Below are 22760 nucleotides of genomic sequence, written 5' to 3' on the forward strand. Positions count from 1 at the left end.
AAAAATGACCAAAAAAACTAAAACCTACACCTAAAAACAAATATCGACTTAAAAAAATCGATTAAGAAACGAACAAACAAAAAAAAACTAGCGAAATGACAGAAAAATTATAATAAAGATGGGGGCCACAAACAGTCACCCAGCAGGCCGCAATTGGCCTGCGGTCTGTGTGTTTGAAACCCCAGCTTTACATAGAGCAGGAAGTTAAAAAGATAAATCAAATCATGCACCCTATAGAGTCTATAGAGCGAATGTTTGGTCTATAGTATAGACCATGGGTGTCGTTCTAGCTGGGGGCCACAAATGCTGTAAAAAAATCTTACGGGAGCCGCACTAGGAAGTTTAAGAGAAAGAGAGAGGGAGGGAAAGAGAGAGCGATAAACAGATAGGGGGAACAAGTGAGACAGAGTAACAGTGATAGAAAAAGAGAGAGCAGAATAGAGATATGAATGGAGAAGAAGGGGAAAATGAATATATAGAGAAAAAGAAAGTGAAAAAAGAGAAATATAAAAGAATAAGAAAAGTGAAACGACAGAAAGAAAAGGAGTCAGCAGGAGAAAAACAGACAAAGTGAGGTGAGAGAGAGAGGTCGAAAAAGGGAAAGAAAGAGGGTGAGAAAGAAAGAGAAAAATAGAAAGAAAGAGAATTAAAGTGTAAATTAGAAAGAAAATAGAAAGAGAGCAAGACAGAGAAAAATAAAGAGTTAGAGAGTGAGAGAGAAAAAGAGAGAGAAAGAGAGAGAGAACAGGAGAAAGAAAAAGAGGGAGAAATAAATAAAAACAAGGTGAGTGAGAGAGAAATGGAGAAATACTACCACAATTTTTTTGTAAGTGTTAACTGGTTTTGGTGACATCCGGTGGAAATATTCAAAACTACAGCTCATTTTCCTCTTGCGCTTCTCTCACTGTTGTCTTGCGGGCCAGATTTAAACCATCGGTGGGCCTGATCTGGCCCGCGGGCCTCCTGTTCAACACCTGTGCTATAGACCATCAAGTCCTTCAAATGAAATTGGAAATATTAAATTAAAATTTGGTAACCCAATTTATCAATTCTTTCTGGTGGTGAAACCACATTCCGTAAAAGCAGCTATGTTTAATTGATTTCCTTTTGACCCCCACTGTTGAACAAATACAAGGTCACAATAAATTCCAAATCACCAACTTTGATAAACAATTGAGAAAACATGTAAAAAAAGGAATGAAGGGGAATAGCCAGAGCTTATCCTACCTATGATCTATGAAATTAAAATTTGATGACATTTTGTTTTTTATGAAGTAATTTCACAAGTTTTAAGTTTCAAGTTTCGTTTATTGAAAAAGTCAAGTCATGTTTATTTGTATAGCCCTTAATCACAAAGAGTCTCAAAGGGCTGCACAGACTACAAAATATTATGACACCATCCCCTGATCTAAAACCTACATGAGTGCAAAGAAAAACTCAAAAACCTCAACATGAAGAAAATGAAGAAACCTTGAGAAGAGGTAATCCCCCTTCCTGGATGACCAGGCTGCAATGGATGTTTTAATAATATATCATATGCACCATAAACTCATGTCACATACTATATATACAATTTTAGCCAAGCCTAATTCTCAATGTCGTCCCCAGAAGAGCTTTTACAGAAAAAAAAACATAAAATGTATTATAAAACAGCACAATTGCAAAGGCTACAGGGCGGTCACATATCTCACCTCTGATTAAAAAGCTTCAACTGTGCACATTTAATGAAGTTCTCAAAAGATAACATTTTTAAGTTCTTCAAACTAACACAATGATGTAATCTAATGGACTTCTTATCTATTTTAAATCATTCGTAGTGGCTTTACTGTAGTAACCGTGGCCTGTGACCAGGAGCAGATGCAGGTGTTTACGTGTGAGAAGATCATGCAGTGAATAAAAGTGTAAAATACTGTTTTCAGACATCCCTCCATTTTCCGTGCAACTTATCCTCTGCAGGGCCGTGGGCGAGCTGGAGCCAATCCAAACCGTATTTGAGGAGTGGGCAGGGGAAACCATAAACTGCATATTTCTTATGATGCCCCTTATAATTCAGTGCAACTAATAACCAGGACATTACGAGAATTTCAATAATTACCTGAATTTATTTCTCAAAAAAAATAATAAAAAATAAATCATTGCTTTTTTTTTTATTCAATTGACAAATAAAACAAAATTAGGAACACCAAGGTGAGAATGACAACAAAAACAAAACAAAGTCTGTATCCTAAATTAAAATAATCCGCCTTCCAAAAAAACTACTAAAATAAAGTGCATAAAAAACATTTTTCTCTTTACATGCAAAACATTTTCTGTAGAGCAGCAGAGTGGCACAGTGGTTAGTGCGTGTGCAGCACAGTTCTGAGGTCATGAGATTGAACCACCTTTGTGGAGTTTGCATGTTCTCCCCGTGCTTGTGTGGGTTTCCTCCGGGCACTCCGGTTTCCTCCCACATTCTAAAAACATGCATGTCGGGTTAATTGGCCCGGTCCAAATTGTCCCTAGGTGTGAATGAGCGAGCGAATTATCTGTCCCTGTGTGGCCTGCGACTGGCTGGCAACCAGTTCAGGGTGTCCCCCTGCCCACTGCCCAAAGATAGCTGGGATGGGCTCCAGCACCCCCCACGACCCTACTGAGGATAATCGGTGCAGATAATGGATAGATGGATGGACATTTTCTGGAGTAAATTATGAAATGACAACATTCAGATATCAGTATTTAGCACTGTGAGATTCCTAAATACTTAAAAATACTTTAATATTACACATATACCAAAAATGTATTTTTTTAATTTTTACATTTCTGATATAAAAACATCAGATGACGTGCTACAAAAGCGTAAGTGTTTTTTTTAAGTAAATTTAGAAAGTCCGCTGGTCGTGAACGCCACCTGATATATTTTCAACCGCGCGAGCGAATGCGGAAGTGTTTTGTAACTAACCTTGGGTAAAAACGCGACTATTTGTTTTCGTTTTCTGTCATTTTGTAAACACAGAAACAGAAAAAAATACCCATTTTGTGGCTTTGGTTTAGGCCCCTTAAGCCACGTTATGTTACATCTCTTTCCTAAATAATAATAATATACCGAAGACCTTTAAGTTAAACCATTGGAATCCCATGGGTAAGGACCATTAACTTTCATTAGACCATACATCTTTCACATTTCATATATTTTGGGGTTTATTTAACAAGTAATACTACAACATATATCCTTAAAATCTATAAATTGTAAATGACCTTGAGACAAAAACATTTTGAATATCATGAGCTCAATTTTGTAGTTCATTTAAGTGTCAGAAGTAGAGTAAAATATTTGGGAATGGAATTAACTCATATACAGGGTCTGGTACGGTTACTTCAACTGGATTACTTTCAATTACTTTTGGATTACTCCAATACCAAATATCCTAATAAAAGACAAAAGAAAGTAAATATGAATAAAATGATGACTCACAACACGTGGTAAGCTTTCTCTCCTGGCTTTGATCTCCGGCAAAACGAACATAAAATGTGACAGAAACAAAATGAAAATAAATCCAAACAGCTTGCCAACATCATTTTTGCCATTCCATGTATTCCGTTACTCCCCAAGCCTGCACAAAATTTAGTATTTTTATTCATATTTAGTTTCTTTTGTCTTTTATTAGCATATTTGGTATTGGAGTAATCCAAAAATAATTGAAAGTAATCAAGTTAAAGTAACCCTACCCAACCCTGCTCATATAAACGTCAACAAAATATTAGAGGAGTCAACAAGCTTTTAGACACTGAAAGCTACTTTTCCTTACTGATTGACTTCAACGGCTACCAGTTTGATTTGCGTTTCTAAAATAACAGTTTATGATGTTGTTATTCTGTTACCAGATTGTAATTATTAGAAGAAGGGTTAGAAGAGAGGGGCAGCACGGCGGGGCAGTGGTTAGCGCGTCCGCGGCACAGTTCTGAGGTCATGAGATGGAACCTCCTGTGTGGAGTTTGCATGTTCTCCCCGTGCGTGCGTGGGTTTCCTCCGAACACTTCGTTTTTTTCCCCACATTCCAAAAACATGCATGTCAGGTTAATTGGCCGGTCCAAATTGTCCCTAGGTGTGAATTATGCGAGTGAGTTGTCTGTGCCCTGTGACTGGCTGGCGACCAGTTTAGGGTGTCCCTTGCCCACTGCCCGAAGATAGCTGGGATGGGCTCCAGCACCCCCACGATCCTACTGAGGATAAGGGGTGCGGATAACGGTTGGATGGACGGGTTAGAAGAGGCTGATTCCACGACTAGAACACCTTTGTTTTATAAGTGCGCCGTATAATTGACATATCCATCCATCCTCTTCCGCTTATAAAAGGTCGGGTTGCAGCGGCAGCAGCCTCAGCAGGGAAGCCCAGACCTCCCTATCCCCTGCCACTTCATCCATCTCATCTGAGGGGATTCCAAAGCGTTCCCAGGCCAGGCTAGAGACATAGTCTCTCCAGCATGTCGTCCCCGGGGTCTCCTGCCGGTGGAACATGCCCGGAACACCTCCTGAGGGAGGCGTCCAGGAGATAGTCGTGCATCTGATAACGATGCACGACTCACCTCAATTGGCCCCTCTCAATGTGGAAGAGCAACAGCTCTACACCGAGTCCCTCCTGGATGACTGAGCTTCTCACCTTATTTCTAAGGAAGATCCCACCATGGGGAGGAAAATTTCAGCCACATGTATTCGGGATCTCGTTCTTTTCAGATTCAGATTCAGATCTACTTTATTGTCATTCTAGTACACGTGTATACAGAACGAAATGTCGATACATCTGACCCGCACAGTTTCCTTGAATGTACAGATATAAATAAAATGTTGTATTGAGTTGGAGTATTGAGTACTAATAATATACTAAATAATTATGGCTATGTATAGTATTTTACAGTAGTGCAAAGAGTGCAAGAGGAGCGGCATGAAACTACAATTCACGGCCATAGGTGGGGGTAGGAACGTAGATCGACTGGTAAATTCAGAGCTTTGCCTTTCGACTCAGCTCCTTCAGTACAACGATTGACATATATCAATTAGAAACAAAATTTCTAAAGAATTTTGGAAGAATTGGCCGTGTATTTAAAGACACTGATTATGTCAAGGATTTCTAATGCCAGTTACAGTTTTAATATTCAAGAAAATCACAATGACGGGTGAGCTATTTTAGAAACAGTCCACATGCTCATTGGCTGTTTTTAAGGGGATACCTGGTTCCCATGGGCACATAGTTGATCTTTCTAATGGCATTTTAAAGAAACAGCATACCTGCGAAATGCTTTGTAATGTATAATGTGTTGAAAATGAATTATTAGTGTGTATGCTACAAGTTCAATCATAGATATTGATCTTTTAGTGTGTGTGTTGTCTACAACAGGGGTCTCGAAAACCCTACAAGAACCCGTTTACCCTTTGGACCAGTTCTGAAAATAGCTATTTTTGAGGAAATTGGATTTCTCACTCCTTGAAGCTCATTTCCACCCTACTTCTAAAATGTACGAGGTAATAACATCAGATTCAGATTCAGATTCAGATTCAGATTCAGATCTACTTTATTGTCATTCTAGTACACGTGTATACAGAACGAAATGTCGATGGATCTGACTCCCACAGTTTCCCTCAGTGTCCTTCAGTGTACAGATATAAATAAAGCTGTATTGTGTTATTTACCATAGTGCCGATAGTGCAAGAAGAGACGCTAACCAGATGTGCAAGATGGGCAGTCAGGTTAACAAGTCAGGTACACAGTACCATTATATTGTAAACAATAACACTGTAAGTAATAACACTGTAAGTAACAATAGTGCAGAGATCAAATGTGCAAGGAGTGGCAAGCTATAAAAAAACTGCCACTAGTGCAAAAGTCAAATTAGCAGCCGTTTAGATTTAAGTTAACTATATGTTAGATTGACCATTTAACAGTCTAATGGCCAGGGGGACTAGACTATTGCGGAGCCTGGTGGTCCTGCACCGCACACTGCAGTACCTCTTCCCAGAGGCTAGCAGAGTGAATAGTCCATGATGGGGGTGAGAGGGGTCCCCGGTAATGTTCTTAGCATGGGATAAGCAGCGCTTCTGGCCAATGTCCTGAATGGAGGGAAGTGTAGTCCCGATTATTTTCTCCGCTGTCCTCGTTACCCTCCTCACACTACCCCAGTCGGTAGCGCTGCAGCCTCCACACCACACAGAGATACAGCTGGTCAGGATACATAATAGCAATCTAGTAATGACATTAAGTAAAAACATTAAGTTGTGATATTGGAAATGCATTTAAATAGTAGCTACTGTGTGCAAATCTGTAACAAAAAAGTAGCTTATGAATTGAAAAAGGTTTGAACCACACCAACCTTATAAATTGTGTTGAAGCATTTACCACCATAAAAACTCAAAAATGTTTTCCAAAAAGATATTAGGTTGAATTTACTGACTTAATTAAGTTGTGCTCTTTCAAAACCTTGAAGGATGAGAAGGCATTTTATATTCATTGTAGGTAAGTCATCATTTAAAAAGAAAAAAGTAGAAGTAATCAATTAGAGAAGAAGCGTAGCATTCAGCGCCTTTAGCTAACTCCAAACAATTGAGCTTTTCTACTCCCTTGCACTCAATTGGTGTCGCCCTCTGTCGGCTAGGAAGAACATCCTTTACTATCTTGTTAACGCATAATGAGCGCTTAGGTCACCAAATTCACATGCTTTACCCTTGGGTTTTTTTCGGATCATTTGGTAACAACGTGCCTTTGTGAAACAGGGACAGGCACGACGTGATCTCTTTCAGTTCGTGCTCTGCTGTGCTTCTGCAGTGTCGGCATGAGGATCGCTGTGCTTGGAGCTACCGGGCAGACGGGCCAGCTTGTGGTAAGCCAGGCGCTCCAGCAGGGCCATGCTGTCACCGCCGTGGTGCGAAATCCGGACAAACTCACCGTGCGGCACGACAACCTCAAGGTGATGAGTAGAAAGATTTTTGGATTCTTAACTTTTCTGTACCACGGACTGGTTTAATGCCTTACAATATGTCCACGGCCCAGTCCAAAGGCAGCATTAAACAAAGTTTGCACGAGTGCTTGAAATCCATAAAAATACTTAAATTTTAATGTGTTTTCAAGGCCTCAAAAGGGTCTAAATTGTGTGTGAAATTTTCATAAATGCTTTAAATTGTTGCCATGTTTCTCAACAAGTTTGCCTAAAAATGGCGCCAACACTAGTCCTCGGTGGCTTTATTTTGCCATTTCATTTTCTCTTCCTTCGTGATTAACAGCAGTTGGCATTGGTTTGTATGGCATTGTTTTATGAAGCATCATCGCCCCCATGGGTTGTACCCTAAAGGACAAATGCATGCTACACCTGAACGGGGCACTATGAAATGTGTATTGGTGCAAGAATTACCTCTTATATATGAGTATTTATTATGGGCCATGCAAAAATGTAGGTAGCATTTCCCAGTGGTAAATTGTAATGAGAAGAAATTCCTGCAACTGAAAATGTAAGATTATTTTTTACCCAAGACTTATTTGGGGAGAGATTTGTTTCATAAACAAATAAATATGTTATTTACTCGAGATCTTAAAATCCTATATTTTGATAAATGCACACGCAAGATTAAAAATCGCATATGTAAATTGCAGATATATTTATGGCTTAGAAAATTGGCTTTGAAAGTCCTTAAAAAGTGCTTGTATATTGCCACGAAGAAGGTGTACGAACCCTGTTTACAGCATTTCCTTTATGTGACTTTTGAAATGTTTATGAGTGACCAAGCCAAAATATACAATCAGGAAGCAGCGACCGGCCACCGATCACAATATTGTAATATTGCAATATTGTTAGAGGGAGGTTATATTCCATTTTTTTTAAAAACACAGAAGAGGAAGACAAACCAGAGAAGCTGGCGCCTACAAAGGAGATTAGGGAGGTCCTTGCTAAATGGGAAAAAGTAGCGCATCTTTTGAAGAAGAAAAAAATCCAGAAAAAGAGGAAACTGGTCGTCTGACAGCCAATTAATTTTTAATTATTTCATATTGGGAAAATGTGCTTGTTGCATTAGAATTTCAAGCTACGACAACAATCCTGGAAAGAATTAAGTTCGTATGTAAAGCGACCACTTTGGTTGTCTTTGTCTCCCCCCGCAGGTAGTGGAGGGAGATGTCTTCTCGGAGGACAGCCTGAGGTCTCATTTTAAGGGGACAGACGTGGTGGTCTCCTGCCTTGGTTTTCCGACCTCTTTCTTCTCTGGCGTGGTGGGCTACACCCGCTCCATGAGAGCCGTGATCTCAGCCATGCGGGAGGCCCGCGTCAACAGGATCATCACCATGACATCCTGGTACACGGACCGTGAGTTAACCACTTGATAACATTTTGAGGACTCGGGAGGAGGAGAGGTGATTTATGATAACAAATTAAAGCCTGTCTTTTGCAACAAAAGTTAAACAACTCTGTATAAACATCTTTTATACATATGTTTTTTTGCAGATGTTACATTAATAAACAATTTTGACTGATTTTGTTGAAGAGTTGACCTGAAGGTTTTAAAATTGTCTGACATTTAGACGAGTTAAAAATTGGACCATAAACCACAGCAGCAATGCGTCCATAAGAATCACTTTAAAAGAAACGGGGGCAGAGAAACAAAGAAGGACATTGACAAGTGGATTTAAGAAAAAAGAACAAGCAGCTAGAGAAATGCCCAACCCGACCCGAATGTAATGATTGTTATTTAAGACTCGGCTCTTCCTGAAATACACGTTGGGCTCGGACCTGGGCTTAAGATCATGGATCTTAAAGTTAATTCTGACTTTAGTACAAAAAAATTGTAGAGAATATCCCGCTACAAATATATGTCCCCTAACCTTTTCCGGCCACAAACAAAGAATAATTGAAAGACTCGCACGTTGTTTTACATGACTTTTCCTTTTGCTACCCTGAACTGCATACAAGGGCACACTAGCGCTCGCGGATAAAAACATTTTCTTCAACTACGGGAAGCGACCAGACTCTTCGGCTGTATAATAAAGATTTGAACCCCAAAGTGTTCATTTGTAATCCAAAGATTTTTGATATGCATATCAGTGTCGCCATATCGTATCCTAGAGATTTATTTAGTTTCGTGCCCAAGTCAATTGGAGAACTCCAACAGGTCAAAAAACACACCTCCAGTGACCGATGACATCACCTGCATTTCAAAGCAGGCGCGAAGCGTCTGTCTGCTCTTTCTGTGACAGCAGGCCCAAAGGGGGCCCTGGCGGGCCTTTACCCCCTGGACAATGGGGACAAAGAAAGCCGGAGCCAGGGTTGCCACAGAATGAAATTAGCCAGTGGCAACCTCCTTTTTCCTTTCTCTTAAATTCTACTAAAGGGAAAGAAGGTTTTCCAAGGTCCATGTGCAGAAAGATTTCGCAACAAACCGTTTTGGTGCTGGGCATAAGAAATTTCATTCTGACACGCTATGAAATAATTCCTGCTCATTTAAATGAGTGGATTGCCTTTAAATCCAGTTTATTGATCAGTATTTTCATTCGCTACATAATTTCTTGCTCCCCCTTTCTTTCTCCCTCTCCACACGGTGTCTTGTTAAATACAAGCACACGACTTTGTGTTGAGACAATGTTTTACTTTGTTTTGTTGATTTTCTTTCAATGTAAATTAGGAGTGGGACCCAAAACATTTTTGGGGTGATTTTAAAATCAACCTTTCTCCTCGGAATAAATTGTTGTGACGTAATATCCGGTACATGAAAATCTTTTATTTTATGTTCTTACAGTGTTACCTGTAAAAAGGATCATTAAAGGACCAGATTTGAGTTACGTTGACATTTCAGTTCATGACATTTTTTGGCTGTAAACCTGTTGCACAGTGTACATGTTATGTTCTCATTGTCTCAGTTGAAATAAATGTCAGCTTCCAGACTAACTAACACAGACTGATGTGCATTGTTTGAACCCCATTCATGATGTATTGTTCCAGAAGTAAATGATTTAGGTTGCTTGTTTATTAGAAAAAAAATTCAATCACAATCATCAATTATATCGAATCGTGATATAAATCAAAACCGCTCCTGAGTATCCTGATACAATTGAATTGTGACAAGGATTTCGTGCCACCCTTAATGTAAATAAATCTTAGTTTGTTTGAGTCAAACTATCTTGTATTTTGTTGTCATCAATGAACTGAAAAATACGTCATTTAAAAAGTTAAAATACATAATGTTTTGAGTAATTCCACCTTTAGACTGAAGAGATTGTATTTTCAACTTATTCTGGCGAATCTTGAGCACTACCCGCTGGTCAACTTGGTAATCAACAAATTAGATACTAAACACAAATCGGTACAATTTAAAGCAATTCCTCCAACATCCTTAACAGTCTTGTGATCTTTTTTTCTTCCAGCTTACTCCGGTGCTAATTCACCATACTTGATCCGCTTCCTTTTGCTGCCACTGATTCGCAGTGTGCTCAGCAATATGTGGGAGATGGAGCAGTACCTACACCAGGTGGATGATATCAACTGGACCGTGGTGCGCCCACCCGGTCTCAAAAACCTGCCTTCTTCAGGTAAACTCAGACGGACACACAGCGAGAGTGGCGTTATGTAAAGAGGCATGTGGATATGATTGGTCAGGGCACAATCTTAACAGCATTGACTTTTCTAAATAAAGCGGCGCTTGTTTGCATGAATACCTTGTCTAATCCTTAGCTGGTGACCAAAAAATTGCTTTAAAACCCTAGTATCATGTTGAAAATCTAGTTTGAACTCCAAGCTGAAAACCATGAAAAGGCCTTAATACCCGGATTAAAACTCTACCATGGAAACGCTAGTTTGGCTTTAAACCCATTATATGAAGCCGAAACCCTAGAAAGGAGTTAAAACCCTAATATCAAGCAGAAACCCTAGGAAGGTTTTGAAACGCTTATATTGCGCAAACACTCTTGTTGGATGCTGTAGCCAGAAACCCTCATATCAACCCCAAACAGGAGTTCTATTTTGTGCCTACTGACCACCAGAGGCGGCACTTCGAATCCATTGTCCTGCCCTTTCCCTGCTAACTTTCTGTCCAGGGCTGTGTCAGGCGCCCGCGGCGGGTGCGGCCCACGCCCTTTTCTGGACATCTGCCGGCCTCTTGTATGAGTCCTGTGTCCCGGGGACGTGGGTCTGGTGTTTTTGGGCTAAACTTCAGATGTTTTGCCGATGGCGGCTCGGTCCCTGGATGGCCGCCTTGGCCCACGAGCAGTGTTCCCTCTAGGCTGCGCGCGTGCGCAATTGCGCACTGCTCGCACATTCTCAGCGCACAGGAAAATCGAGCCAGCGCACAGAAATGAGGGCTCAAAATTACTAATTAAGAAGCGAATTAAGTCAAAGTTACAGTGCATGAAGGTAAATATACACGGGTTCCCCTGACGCTGTGTCCTAAATGCGGTATTTTGAAGTCGAGTCAAAGTAGAACGAAGTTGAGTAAAATTAGTAGAGTTTGTCGAGAACCGGCTTCTTCGGCTCGGCTCACTAAAAGGGTCCTAAACGGCTCTTCAGGTAGTTTTTGCTTCTTTAATCCCAACATGACCAAATAGTATGTAAAATTGTGCACAAAATGACTTAAAGGAAGGGGGAATTAGAACAAAAAATAAATACCAAAATGAAAAAGTAATGAAAAGCTGAGAAAAAAAAGACAAAAGGAAGAGAAAAAAAGAAGGAAACATTAAAAAAAAAAGCCTGAAAAAAAGAAAAGAAAGAAATGTAGGAAAAAGGTAAATAGAGAACAAAAAGAAAAAAGTAAAAGCTCGGAAAAAATAAACACAATGAGATTTTTTTTTAAAAGAATTTAAAAAAGGTAGAAAAAAACCCGGAAAAAAGAAGAAAAAGTTTGTGTTGCATTCAAATAATTTCCAATTATATCAAGTGAATCTTGTTGCCAATATTGTACTTCCACTAAAAAATGTGATTAAGTACAGTTCTGTATCTTAAGAGACTAAATAAGCCCCCAAAAATGTTAATATTATGCGACAAAATATGTCCTGAAATAAAAAGAAATGGATATCTTGTGAAAGAATTGTAAGAACGAACGAGGTTTGTAGGCCGTACAACCTTTGCAATAGTACATGAATCAATTCATTCAAAAGAGAAAAATCATTTGCATTGCCGGAAACTCAGCAAAATGTAACTTGATGTCACGTTTTGGACATGTTTGATAATTAATTATTTGCCACACTTGGGATTATGGTGGCTCACTGTTGTTTCAAGCGTTGCTCACCGACTTTGTGTGAACGCTCAGACCCGTGGAAAATTAGAGGGAACATTGCCCACGAGTACATTTTGCTTTGCCGACGCCCCCTACGCCCCCTCTCCTCTTCGGTCGGTTGCAGTAGGTTTCTTTGGCCAACCTGGCTGGTGGATCTGTTTACTCCGCCTGCTTCTTTGTGCCCGAGAGGGGTGGCTGCCCATGTCTGTGTGTTGACGGCATCCGGGCTTTTACTTGCAGTCGTCCTGGGGTGTGGTTCGCCTCCAGGGGCACCCAGGTTGCTGGTTTTCGTGTCTGGTCTGCCTCTTGGCCCCAGTGTTTTTTCCGGGTTGCTTAGGATGGCTGCCACTACCTGTTTCAGCTTCTCCCTTTTGGGCTCTGCCTCACCTGAAGGGTTGTGACACGCTTTGTGGGGGCTGCCCTTGACCCCCAGCATCATTTGAAGTCTTGGCTGTCTTTTGTTCATTTTGTTCTGGTTGGTTGCCTTTTTCCGCCAGAGTCTCCCCGAGCGGTGGCGCCTTCATCCGGATGTGGCGTATATGACCTTTCTTGCCTCTGCGGGGGCAGGTTTGGCATCTTAACCCACGCCGCCTCCACTGGTGTGTTTGGCCTCTAAGGGGCATGGTTCTGCGCTGGGTGGTTGTCCCAACCAGCTCAGGCATGCCAGTCTGGGGCACCCAGTGACTTTGTCCCCGCGCTGTGCCTCTGTCTCATCTTTGGGTCTCCAGCTAGTCCAGGATGGCCTGTCGGCCTCCCTTTGTGCCACCTGTTGATGGGTGGTCCGCTGTGCTGCGGCCTCTTTGGCATCACCTAGCACTTTTTGTGGCCTCTCCCACACCGCTTGGCGTGGTCTTTGGTCCAGCTGAGGCTTCGCAGTGAGATATTTTTCTGAGGTTCCTCATAACTAAGCTGCTATTAGTCATTCCGCGCTCAAAGTACCGCCTCTGGCTGTCGGCAGGGACAAAATTGAATGAAAGTTACGAATGTAACCACGGTTCTATGAGTCCTGTAGGACTTCCAAAACATCTTGTCTCTTGAAATCTTAGTGTTTATGCAAGATTCTAAAGGTGGTGCACATATGATGAGACTGAAATTTAGTCTTTCTTGATCCGCTTGCTCAAAGGTGAAATTCTGTGCTTGAAACACCGCCTCTGACGGTCGTACGGGACTGATAGAACCGAAGAAAAATGCGTAACTTTCATTTTAAACCCCACAAGAAAACTCTCGCTGGAAACCCTAAAAAGGCTTTAAATTTCAAACCTTAGTTGGAAACTCTAGCTGGAAACCCTATAAAGCCTTTGAAACCTTTGTTTGAAACACTAGCAAGAAACCATAGAAAGGTTTTCAAACCCTAACATTAAGCCCAAAACCTTGTTTGAAGAATTTTGATTGGTTTAACAACTGGCTACAAGCTAAACATAAGAACCAGATACTTGACAGCTTTAGACAAAATGGTTTACAGGAATTTTTTTCCAACTCATTTGAAAGAAGAGAGAGCGAATATCAATGTTTATTTGCTGTCTGGATTTCAGCTTTGGAGTTCCTGACACACGACGGCTTCTTCGTGCCCGATGAGAGTGGACGCCCAGCAGGGAGCGCTATGGGACGGGGTGACGTGGCTCGGTTCATGCTCTCCCTCCTCAACAGCAACGCTTGGGTCAAGAAGGGAGTGGCCATCATTACCAAATAACACCCCTAACCCATGAACATATATATCACAGTGATCTCTCGGTTATCGCTGTTAAAATGTGCGCCCCGTAAAAGTGAAAATTCGAGACACCCCTTCATAAAAGTCCCCAAGGGGCAAACTTATCTCGAGATGATGCCCTCACAGACTGAAAGTCTACAACTGTAACATAATAACAATAGATCTACAAATAAAAACACAGAACACACAGTTGAATGAATGGTATTCATTGTTATTATACAAAAGTACATTAAACCTGGAGAGCTTCTCCTTTCAGTGCAAGAAAGCGATTTAGAGAGCGGCAGGGATGGCTTAAGAGAGTTTTTTGACTAGCCATAGCACTAGGCTGAACCTGGAGCCCCGCTATTGCCTTCTCTCCCGAAGCCGCCTCAGTCGCTTCCCAAACCCAATAACAATCCTCGGAGCACCCGCGCATGATCCCCATTTCTTTGCTCTCTTCTGACTTTCCTAAGAGTCCAAACTAAATAATTAATTTCTTTCCAATGTAACGAGCTGCTAAAAGCTTTCTGTCTGTGTTTTTTTTTTGGGATGGACCTTTTGACTCGTGTGCCTGCACTCCTCTTTGACTGACAGCATACACCAGCCTATCACAGTCGCGCACATAGTCACATCCACCCAACACTAAAAGCCCTCCCTAACCTGCCCCTGTGATAGCATTAGCTGTCGGTTGTCTCAGAACACAATGCATTATTGTTGATATCAATGACAATAAAGACAATTCAATTCAATATCCTCAAAGCAGTGAATCAGTGAAAACCGAAGCACAACGTAGTGAGGGGGTCACCATATATGCACTAACATTTCCTTTTACATACACTGACACTTACAAATCAGGCGTATTGGCCAACCTGGATGAATTGGGGCTCTCAGTTGAATGAAATATTGACCAAAACTTCTGGTTTCTTTTTTCTGCTCATGCAGCTACACCAAATATTTAGTAAAAAATAGAAGTGCTTTTTGCATCCAATATCTTAATAAAATAAATGCATGATAAAAAAATAAATTGCAAGTATGGAAAAAAATGTAGCTAGCTATTTGAATGTTGGAGAGACATTGAACAAGAGCGGCACCCAATCAACACATTTACGTTTTTAACATTTGGGAGGATCAGAAAGCCTGATGGGCCGTATGTGTCCTTGGGGGCCATAGTTTGGACACGCCTGAGCTAATCATTATAAAAAAGTAGCTCTCAGCTTCAAAAAGCTTGAGATACAATTTTAGGGCAACGAGTCGGCATAAAACTAGCATACTTGCTCCAGCAACAGGTCCCGTTTCCTTCGCCAAACCGGATAGATTACCGTTAAATATCTACCCCAAAAAAAAAGAATGGCCAGGAAGAGTTACATAACGGCGATCTGATGACAACATTCTGCCCACATTTTTACGTTTCAGCTTCACAGTTCAGCGGTCTGACGAGGTAAAAACCCAAGTATGCATATCTTTGTATCTGTGAAGCTTTGACAGCCCGCAAGTTCACCGATGGTCCACATTGTCAAAACGCTTGACGATGACGATAGCGTGCGTCTGTGACCCGAAGAAAACCCGAAAGACGACAACGGGCGAGGATTGACATCCGATACGTTAAACGCACGTCACAGAGAAGAATTCTGTAAGTGTATACCTGTGCGCTACGCCTCACTCATTTCTGTGTAATTACACACGTAGATCGGCGTTCCGGTTTCCAAACTGGCCCATCACTGACTTTTGCAGTACTAAACCAGGAATATTTCTGTAAATGTTTGATTACAGTGTTCCATCGAATTTAACGGTTTATAAACACTTGTATTGGGTAGATTTTGGTGAAGTAGGAACCATAAATGCCAAGAAATCTTATTTTAATGCATTACTACCCTAATTCATTACTTTCCCTTTTATGCTGCAAAGCACTGTGAGACTTGTAGTCCAGAGACTCTGGCTTACTCGCTAAAAAAAGCCTCATGTGTATTGTTTGATTCCAATGGGAAATATCCCTTTTATTTTCCGCCCCCAATGGCAAACATGCTAGAAAGGCTTTAAACCTCTGATATCAAATCTTAGTATAAAACCCTATCTAAAACCCTTCCAACTCTAATATAAGGCCCAACCCTCGTTAAAAACCCCAGATGAAACACCTAGGGAGGTTTTAAAAATCCTAATATCAAGTTCCACTCTCGTCCCAACCCCTAGCTGAAAACCCTAGAAAGACCTTGCAACCCTAATATCGAGTCCAAAACCCTAATTCAAAACCCTACCTAGAAACCCCAGAAATGGTTTAAAACCCTAAGATCAAGCCCTAGGTCAAAACCTGATTAAGGGTTTAAAAGCCCTAGTATTGATCCCAACCCCTGGTTCAAACCCATAGCTGAAACCTCTAGAAAGTCTTTAAAACTATTTCTAGGGTAAATGTAAACACTGGCTTACTCACTAAAAGAGACATAAAAGCCTAGAAAAAGTAGAAAGGGTTTAAAACCCTATTATCAAGCTCATACCCTAGTTCGGAATCCTACAGGGAAACCCTAGAAAGTGTTTAAAACCCCAGTATCAAGCCTAAACCCTAGCAGGAAAGCTCTCGCTGAAAACACAAGAAAGGGTTTGAAACCCCGGTATCAAGTCCAAACCCTAGTTGGAAAACTCTTGTTGAAAACACTAGAAAGGGTTTAAAACCCTAATATCAAGCCCAGTTCCATAACTTAGCTGAAAACCCTAGGAATGGTTTAAAACACTAATAATAAGCCAAACTCGAGATGAAACACGCTAGAAAGGCTTTACAACCCCAACCCCTAGTAAGAAACCTTAGCTTAAAATCCTAGAATGCTTTCACTTCCTAACATTGAGCCCAAACCCTAGTTTCAAACCCTAGTTAGAAACCCTAGAAATACTTCATAATCCTAATATTGAGGAAAAACCTTGAGTACAGATCCCTACCTAGAAACCCTAATATCAAGCAAAAACTGTAGTTCGAAACCCTAGTTGATATCTCTAGAAAGGGTATAAAACTCTAATATCGAGCCCAAATCCTATTCAAAGCCTTACCTAAAAACCCTAGAGATTCTTTAGATTTCTTTTTGGGTAAACGCTGCGTTACTCGCTAAAATAGCGCTTGGACATTTACGTAATATGTTCTGCCCCAATGACAATAATGCTTGTTTATTTATCGTGGATACAACAGTTGTATCCATCCGCATGTAGTGTAAGACTAAGCTTGATACAGCACACCTCCCGTTTTGTCTTTCACTGATCACGTAAACAATTTATTCGTATTGCTCCAATCAGCGTCCAAGAGACAAAAGTCAGTCTTCTGATTGGTTTAAGTGTACCGGTGCTCTGAAAATGACGCTGACATTTGGCAAAATCTGCAGGATGGAATGAAAAAAGTCCACAATACAGCGAGAGAACTGAAAAAAACAGAAAAATGACTCGATACCCCATTGTAGGTTAAAATATATATATTTTTTCATTTTAAACAGCATAATTACAATACATTTCATTACATTAGCCAAACCACGTTAATGACTTGAGTCTAAGTACATATTTATTTGTTATACAAAATAAATCACGTGCTTAAAGGCACAGTGTGTTGGATTTAGTGCCTCCTAGTGGTAAAAAGAAAAACATTGATTTAAATAATATTAAGGAAAAAAAAAAATAACATCAAAACAAGTTGATCACTGAGTTTCCCTAGTTTGTACTCTCCCTTGTGCTTTTTAGCACTCGTTTCAGTTTCACTACACCAGGTGTTTCAAACTCATTTTAGCTCGGGGGCTGCGCGAAAGGAAAGCACTCTCACAGGGGCGGACCAGTAAATTCAAGAAAAAGAAAAGAGAAAAATAGAGGGATGAAGAAAAGAAGAGAAAGAAAAAAGAGAGAAATAGAGGGATAGAAAGGGGGAGGGAAAGAAAGAAAGGGAAACAAGAGTAAGATAGAGATAAAAAACAGAGAGAAAGCCAGGGAAAAAGAAAGAGACAAGAAAGAGAGAAAGAAAATAGACACAGATAATAGACAGAGAGAGAGAGAAAATTGAGTAAAAAGGAGAGGGAGAGAAATATGGAGAAAGGAAGGGAGAAGACAAAACATACTTTAGAAAAGAACAAGATGGAGAGAAGAGAAAAACAAAGAGAACATGAGAGAGAAATAGGGAGAAAGATCAAGAGAGAGACAGAAAAAAGAAAAAGAAAAGAGAGAAGGGGGAGTGAGAGAAAGAGAAAAAGTGAAGGAAACAAATACAGTTTGGGAGTGGCGCCTGGCTTTTATGCTTTTCTCAGTGTCGTCCCGCGGGCCTGATCCGGCCCGAGGGCCGCATGTCCGACACCCCTGCACTACACCATAGAGCGACATCTGACGGTCAAATAACACACACTGTCCCATTAAGTACATTAGAGTGGCAAGCTTTTGGCCATGATTGGGAGTTTGTATTTACAAGGTAACAGTGCATGAAAAGTATAAATATGCTCCTATCTATTTCTTTGTTTGATTCTCCTCGGCGTACATCTCGTCGATTTTGTCCTGGTACATTTGGAGGACGATCGGCCTCCTGAGTTTCATGGTCGGTCCTGGAACGACAACAATATCCCGGTTTCAAACCATCCCATCGATCCCTCGTTCGAAACCATAGCTGAAAAATCATAAAAAGGGTTTGAAGCCTTAATATTATCCCTAAAGTATAATGTATTATCCCTGAGTTTCATGGTCTGTTCTGGAACAACGAAATTCCGGTTTCAAATGATGCAATCAGACCCCGGTTCGAAACCCTAGCTAAAAAATGTAGAAAGTGTTCCAAACCGTAATATCAAGCCTAAACCCTAGTTCGAAAACAGGTGATCAGCCTCCTGGATTTCATTGTCAGTCCTAGAACAACAACAAAATTCCATTTTCAAATGATGCAATCAAATACTAGTTTAAAACCATAGCTAAAAATACTAGAAAGAGTTTGAAACCCTAATCTCATCCCCAAACCCTAGTTCCAAACTACAGCTTCAAACCCTAGTATCATCCTCAAATTCTAGTTTGAAAACGGGTGATCGGCCTCCTGAGTTTCATGGTACGCCCTGGAACGACAACAAAATCCCGGTTTCAAATGATGCAATTAAACCCTAGTTTGAAACCCTAGCCGAAAATCTTAGAGAGGGTTTGAAACCCTAAGATCATCCCAAAACCGTAGCTCGAAACTATAGCTTAAAACCCTATTATCATCCTCAAATCATAGTTTGAAACCGGGTGATCGGGCTCCTGAGTTTCATGGTCAGTTCTGGAACAACGACAAAATTCCGGTTTTTAAATAATGCAATAAAACCCTAGTTAGAAACCCTAGCTGAAAATCCTAGAGGGTTTGAAACCCTAATCTCATCCCCAAACCCTTGCTCAAAACCCTAATATCATCCCCAAACACTAGTCCGAAACCGGGCGATCGGCCTCCTGAGTTTCATGGTCGGAAATTCTGGTTTTAAATGATGCAATCAAACCCTAGTATGAAACCCTAGCTGAAAACTAAAAAGGGGTTGAAACCCTAATATCATCCCCAAACCCTAGCTCAAAACTATAGCTTGAAACCCTAATCTCATCCCCAAACACTAGCTCGAAACCGAGCCATCGGCCTCCTGAGTTTCATGGCCAGTCCTGGAACGACAACACAATTCCGGTTTTAAACGATGCAATCAAACTTTTTCTCTGGAATTGACGAAAAGTATCGTCGGAATGCGGTTGGTTTTGTCATGCGATACGGATAGCGAGCTGATGTGTGACAGCTTGAACTTTGATCGAGTTTCAGGTGTTGGAATTTTAAGCAAAATATCACGTTGCTATGGATTACTTTGCAAAAGTATTGGAAAGTAGGTCGTTGAGTACCGGTATGTTTCTTTAAGTTTTGCACATCATGAAAACTGAAATATTTGCCCATTCGTCCTTACAAAACAGATTATTTCCCCAGGGTTTGATGGTGATAGTTCATGCACCACCTTTTTCTGATCTTTCCACAAATTCTGTTTTGGGCTCCATTCATCTTCTTGTCTACTCTAATGATCTTCCCAGTCTTTGCAGAAGAAAAGCTTGCCCAGAGCATGATACTGCCACCCCCATGTTTGACAGTGGTGGAGTTTTACTCTTACGCCAAATTGAATGCTTTGCATTCAGCCCAAAGTGTTCCATTTTTGTCTCATCTGACCAGAGCACCTTGATCCATGTTTTTTGTGTCTCCTATGTGACTTTATTACAAACACCACAATGGGCCTTTTTCAGGTATTCTTTCAGAAAGGCTTTCTTCTTTCTACTCTTCCATATAGGGCAGACTTATGCAGATTATGACTAATAGTTGTCTTATACACAGATGATCCCACCTCAGCTTTGTACGCCTGCAGGTTATCCAATGTGATCATTACCTCTTGGTTGCCTCTCTGATTAGTTTTCTCCTTGTTTGGGCTGAAAGTTAAGCAAGATGGCCAGGGCTTGGTAGGTTTGCAGTGGTTTTATGCTCTTTCAAATTTGAAATGATCTTTTGACGTGTATTTGTTCATTTATTTTGTCTTGTATTTTTGGTATATTTTGTTGTGTATTTCTCGTGTATTTTGTAGTAATTGTGTCGTGCGTTTTGTCGCGCAGTTGGTCTTTTTTGGTCTTTGTTGATGGAGTGCACCAATCAAATGCCACGCCTTCATTGATCAACCAATAAGGGAAATGCTCAGGCAACTGGGCTGCCCCCTCATTTTGATAATATTGCATTGAGACCAGGGTTGGGTAGGGTTACTTTAACTAGGTTACTTTCAATTACTTTTGGATTACCCTAATACCAAATATGCTAATAAAAGACAAAATAAACTAAATATGAATAAAATGACTAAATCTTGTGCAGGCTTGGGGAGTTACGGAACACAGAAAAATGATGTTGGCAAGCTGTTTGAATTTATTTTCATTTTGTTTCCGTCGCATTTTCTGTTAGTTTTGCCGGAGATCAAAGCCAGGATAGAAAGCTTACCACGTGTTGTGAGTCATCATTTTATTCACATTTAGTTTCTTTTGTCTTTTATTAGCATATTTGCTATTGGAGTAATCCAAAAGTAATTGAAAGTAATCCAGTTAAAGTAACCCTACCCAACCCTGATTGAGACAAAACTAATACTGAATGAAATAAATGAATACATTGCATTTATACCTTATATCTAGATATTACGTGATTTACGTACGCATTCATTTTTACAAGGCATATATTTGTAGCATTTTTCTGTTTCTACTTATATTCCGACATATGGCAGGATCCTAGGAATTTTCCGCCCGGCAACTCACCCAGCTCCCCTCCCGGGACAGAGAAGTCTCTCGGCAGGATGATGAACTTTTGCACTCGTTGCGGTCTCGATACGGCGTTTGCGTTGTAGCGCTCGATTCCCTCCTGGATGTTCTTGTAGACGGCCGGCTCCTTATTGTCGACGATTTCCGATACTTTGGTGGCGCCGACGCCGAGATTTCGGCACAGGCTGATGGCTTCTGGGCTCAGCTTGTCCATCGGTTTGCCATCTTCGTCTACAACACACTAAGCAAAGGTTCCTTGAGATTTACCGGGGGTCTCAAAATCAAAGGCTGGGTGGCCATTTTGTTTTTTTCTTCTTTTATGTGTCAAAAATTAAAGAAATTTGAGAACATTGGAATGTTTTTATCAGAGCTTTTCTAGTGAAAAACTCCACTCTACCAGCTTAGTCACGTAACAAAAAAAGTAAATACAATTTCATTTTTCCTTCATATATATTCAGAGTTTGTACGGGTGCTTGAAATCCATGAAAATGCTTGAATTCTAGTCTCGTGTTTTCAAGGTTTGAAAAGTGCTCGAATTTTAGATGAAGTGCTTGTCTATGCTTGAAATTGTTGCCATGTTTCTCAGGTTAGGTGCTCAAATAAGGGTTTTAAAGGTATTCAATGGTTGCAAAATAGGATTGGAGCTAGAGTTAGAAACTAAGGTTATTCAACTTTTTTAAAAGTGCAGCTCGTTTTTCAACTCCTGTTCTCTTACGCTCCTCAGAATTGTCTAACGAAATGGGTTTAAAACCATTCGTGGGCCTGATCCGGCCTGCGAGCTGTATATTTGACACCCCTTTGCATGTACATGTATACATAATGTAATTTACCGATATACTCGTAGACTAGTCAAGTCATGTTTATTTGTATAGCCCTTAATCACAAAGAGTCTTAAATGGCTGCACAGACCACAGAATATTATGATCTAAAACCTACATGAGGGCAAGGAAAACTCAAAAACCTCAACATGAGGAAAATGAAGAAACCTTAAAAAGGGGCCGTGTAAAGTAGGGAGTTTTTGACTGCCTAGAAAGTTTTGGTTTTGTCATAACCCGCCCTCCTAGTATAAAAGTGATTCTCGGCCATGTGGACTATGCATTTGTGAATCAAACAACTGTATTCTGTTTCTCATTTGTGCGCAAAATATTCTTGACAAAAACTAATGATAAAAAAATGTAAAAAGTAATTCCCTTTCAATGGATAAAAAAACATTTAATAATACATTATTTTACGTTACAAAGAAATCTTTGCCTGAGCACAAAAACTACAAATGACTAGTACTGAATACTATTTTTTTCATTTTGATGTTTCTATAACTCCTCTATTAATAATCTCTCATCTCATCTCATTAGCCGTACCGCTTATCCTCAGTAGGGTCGCGGGGGGGCTGGAGCCCATCCCAGCCATCTCCGGGCAGTGGGCAGGGGACACCCTGAACTGGTTGCCAGCCAATCGCAGGGCACACAGGGACAGACAACTCATTCGCTCATTCACACCTAGGGACAATTTGGACCGGCCTGAAATTCACCTGAAATGCATGTCTTTGGAATGTGGGAGGAAACCGGAGTGCCCGGAGGAAACC

General features: G+C 40.6%; 2 protein-coding genes across 3 annotated transcripts in view; one reads left to right on the plus strand and one right to left on the minus strand.

Annotated features, from left to right (window-relative positions):
* The first annotated feature begins 2898 nt into the window (after window positions 1-2898).
* On the plus strand, window positions 2899-14114 carry LOC148366124 (flavin reductase (NADPH)-like). 2 transcript variants are annotated; one of them, XM_088335163.1, is made up of 5 exons: window positions 2899-3118; window positions 6742-6935; window positions 8120-8321; window positions 10373-10537; window positions 13749-14114. In XM_088335163.1, the coding sequence occupies exons 2-5, from the start codon at window positions 6801-6803 to the stop codon at window positions 13904-13906; spliced, it is 660 nt and encodes a 219-aa protein (XP_088191289.1). In that variant the 5' UTR covers window positions 2899-3118; window positions 6742-6800; the 3' UTR covers window positions 13907-14114. The 2 variants fall into 2 exon arrangements, with proteins under 2 accessions (XP_088191289.1, XP_088191290.1); XM_088335164.1 differs by having other exon boundaries at window positions 6794-6935.
* A 4053-nt stretch (window positions 14115-18167) lies between these two features.
* LOC148366125 (long-chain-fatty-acid--CoA ligase ACSBG2-like) overlaps window positions 18168-22760 on the minus strand; it is a 36816-nt gene continuing 32223 nt past the window's right edge. Inside the window, exons 14-15 of the mRNA XM_088336553.1 lie at window positions 21176-21419; window positions 18168-18453 (exon numbers count right to left, since the gene is read on the minus strand). Coding sequence (XP_088192679.1) covers window positions 18359-18453; window positions 21176-21419 — 339 coding nt within the window. The 3' untranslated portion in view covers window positions 18168-18358. The remainder of the gene's footprint in view (window positions 18454-21175; window positions 21420-22760) is intronic.

This window comes from Urocampus carinirostris, chromosome 5 (genome assembly GCF_059441175.1).
Source record: "Urocampus carinirostris isolate Australia breed hairy pipefish chromosome 5, RoL_Ucar_1.0, whole genome shotgun sequence".
NCBI classification, from domain to species: Eukaryota; Metazoa; Chordata; class Actinopteri; order Syngnathiformes; family Syngnathidae; genus Urocampus; species Urocampus carinirostris.

What these genes read in the sequence shown, in the direction of transcription:
- LOC148366124 (XM_088335163.1), top strand. Translation starts at nt 6,801, where the DNA reads ATGAGGATCGCTGTGCTTGGAGCTACCGGGCAGACGGGCCAGCTTGTG. An exon ending in TGCGGCACGACAACCTCAAG is followed by an intron (nt 6,936 to 8,119) that starts GTGATGAGTAGA and finishes CTCCCCCCGCAG; the next exon opens with GTAGTGGAGGGAGATGTCTT. An exon ending in GACATCCTGGTACACGGACC is followed by an intron (nt 8,322 to 10,372) that starts GTGAGTTAACCA and finishes TTTTTCTTCCAG; the next exon opens with CTTACTCCGGTGCTAATTCA.